At 51.9% G+C, this 2,123-nt stretch overlaps 1 protein-coding gene across 12 annotated transcripts in view; it reads right to left on the reverse strand.

Annotated features, from left to right (window-relative positions):
- Positions 1–1,663: 1,663 nt before the first annotated feature.
- cacna1c (calcium channel, voltage-dependent, L type, alpha 1C subunit) overlaps positions 1,664–2,123 on the reverse strand; it is a 108,116-nt gene continuing 107,656 nt past the window's right edge. For all 12 annotated transcript variants that reach the window (XM_052509846.1, XM_052509848.1, XM_052509847.1 and 9 more), the window contains one exon: positions 1,664–2,123. This exon is cut by the window's right edge and continues 219 nt beyond it. In XM_052509846.1, the coding sequence (XP_052365806.1) occupies positions 1,896–2,123 (228 nt within the window). In that variant the 3' untranslated portion in view covers positions 1,664–1,895.

Consider the following 2,123-nt stretch of genomic DNA (forward strand, 5'->3'; position numbering starts at 1 on the left):
ATGTCAATATAGAAATCCTGGGTGAGGGTCCGTCCCTTAAACACGTCCCCCTTGCTGGCAGTTCCCTCTTCCAAAGGTTCCCTGTGTTGGTCGCCAGCAGAATCCAGTAGTCTTACAGTAGGTGGCCCAGCTCTGAAGGGCAATGCAGCGCGAGGAGGAATAGGAAGAAGACCTTAGAACTTCAACAGCACGACCTCTAACCTCTTAACTCCGCTGGGGCAGAGGTCATTTATTATCCCAGAATGCATCTGCCTGGTGGCCACAGCGACGAAAATGACGCACTTGAAGAACGAAGGGAAGGGAAGACAGAAACAACACATGGAAACAAACATACAGTTCCTCTTCCTCCTCTATTCTCCTGCTGTCCTTTTCATATTGGCTCCCCTCTTCCTCCTCTATTCTCCTGACTGCTGTCCTTTTCATATTGGCTCCCCTACTCCTCCTCTATTCTCCTGACTGCTGTCCTTTTCATATTGGCTCCTCTACTCCTCCTCTATTCTCCTGACTGTTGTCCTTTTCATATTGGCTCCCCTACTCCTCCTCTATTCTCCTGACTGCTGTCCTTTTCATATTGGCTCCTCTACTCCTCCTCTAGACTCCTGACTGCTGTCCTTTTCATATTGGCTCCCCTACTCCTCCTCTATTCTCCTGACTGCTGTCCTTTTCATATTGGCTCCCCTACTCCTCCTCTATTCTCCTGACTGTTGTCCTTTTCATATTGGCTCCCCTCCTCCTCCTCTATTCTCCTGACTGCTGTCCTTTTCATATTGGCTCCCCTCCTCCCTCTATTCTCCTGACTGCTGTCCTTTTCATATTGGCTCCCCCTACTCCTCCTCTATTTTCCTGACTGCTGTCCTTTTCATATTGGCTCCTCTACTCCTCCTCTATTCTCCTGACTGCTGTCCTTTTCATATTGGCTCTCCTACTCCTCCTCTATTCTCCTGTTGTCCTTTTCATATTGGCTCCCCTCCTCTATTCTCCTGTTGTCCTTTTCATATTGGCTCCCCTCCTCCTCCTCTATTCTCCTGACTGCTGTCCTTTTCGTATTAGCTCCCCTACTCCTCCGCTATTCTCCTCCATTCGTTCAAGGACGTGATAACTGTGAGGCACTTTTGAAACACCCAGAGACACACCTACACACACACACACACACACACACACACACACACACACACACACACACACACACACACACACACACACACACACACACACACACACACACACACACACACACACACACACACACACGAAAACCCATCTCAATCCTATCAAATAAAATGTCTTCCATAAAAGGAAATAAGTATGTTTAGAAGTAATGGTCTGTGGATCGCCGACGCCAGGTCTCATCCAGCAGACAGAGAGAGAGAGAGATAGAGGGGGGTCCAGACCGAGAGAGAGAGAGATAGAGGGGGGTCCAGACAGAGAGAGAGAGATAGAGGGAGTCCAGACCGAGAGAGAGAGAGATAGAGAGGGGGTCCAGACCGAGAGAGAGAGAGATAGAGGGGGTTCAGACAGAGAGAGAGAGAGAGAGAGAGATAGAGGGGTCCAGACCGAGAGAGAGAGAGAGAGAGTCCAGAGAGAGATAGAGGGGTCCAGACAGAGAGAGAGAGATAGAGGGGGTCCAGACAGAGAGAGAGAGAGGGGGTCCAGACAGAGAGAGAGAGAGATAGAGGGGGTCCAGACAGAGAGAGAGAGATAGAGGGGGTCCAGACAGAGAGAGAGATAGAGGGGGTCCAGACCGAGAGAGAGAGAGATAGAGGGGGGTCCAGACAGAGAGAGAGAGATAGAGGGGGTCCAGACAGAGAGAGATAGAGGGGGGTCCATAAAGAGAGAGAGAGATAGAGGGGGGTCCAGAGGTTCACTGTTGCTGCTGTGTGTGTGAGGGTCCAACCCTACAAACTGGTCACACACTCCATGTCCTCATCCTCCAACAGGCCGCTGTTCCTCTGCCCAACCTCAACCACCACCTCCACACCCACGGTGTGCTCTTCCTCCCCTCCCACCACCTCCAACCCCTCCTCATCCTCCGGATCCCCGTGCTGCCCTAGGTGAGTGGCCCCTAGTAGCTCCTCAATCTCCCCAGGGGCCGTGGCACCCCAAACGGCCCCAGGCCCATCGCT

This window comes from Oncorhynchus keta, unplaced genomic scaffold (assembly GCF_023373465.1).
Source record: "Oncorhynchus keta strain PuntledgeMale-10-30-2019 unplaced genomic scaffold, Oket_V2 Un_contig_5015_pilon_pilon, whole genome shotgun sequence".
Classification (NCBI taxonomy): domain Eukaryota; kingdom Metazoa; phylum Chordata; class Actinopteri; order Salmoniformes; family Salmonidae; genus Oncorhynchus; species Oncorhynchus keta.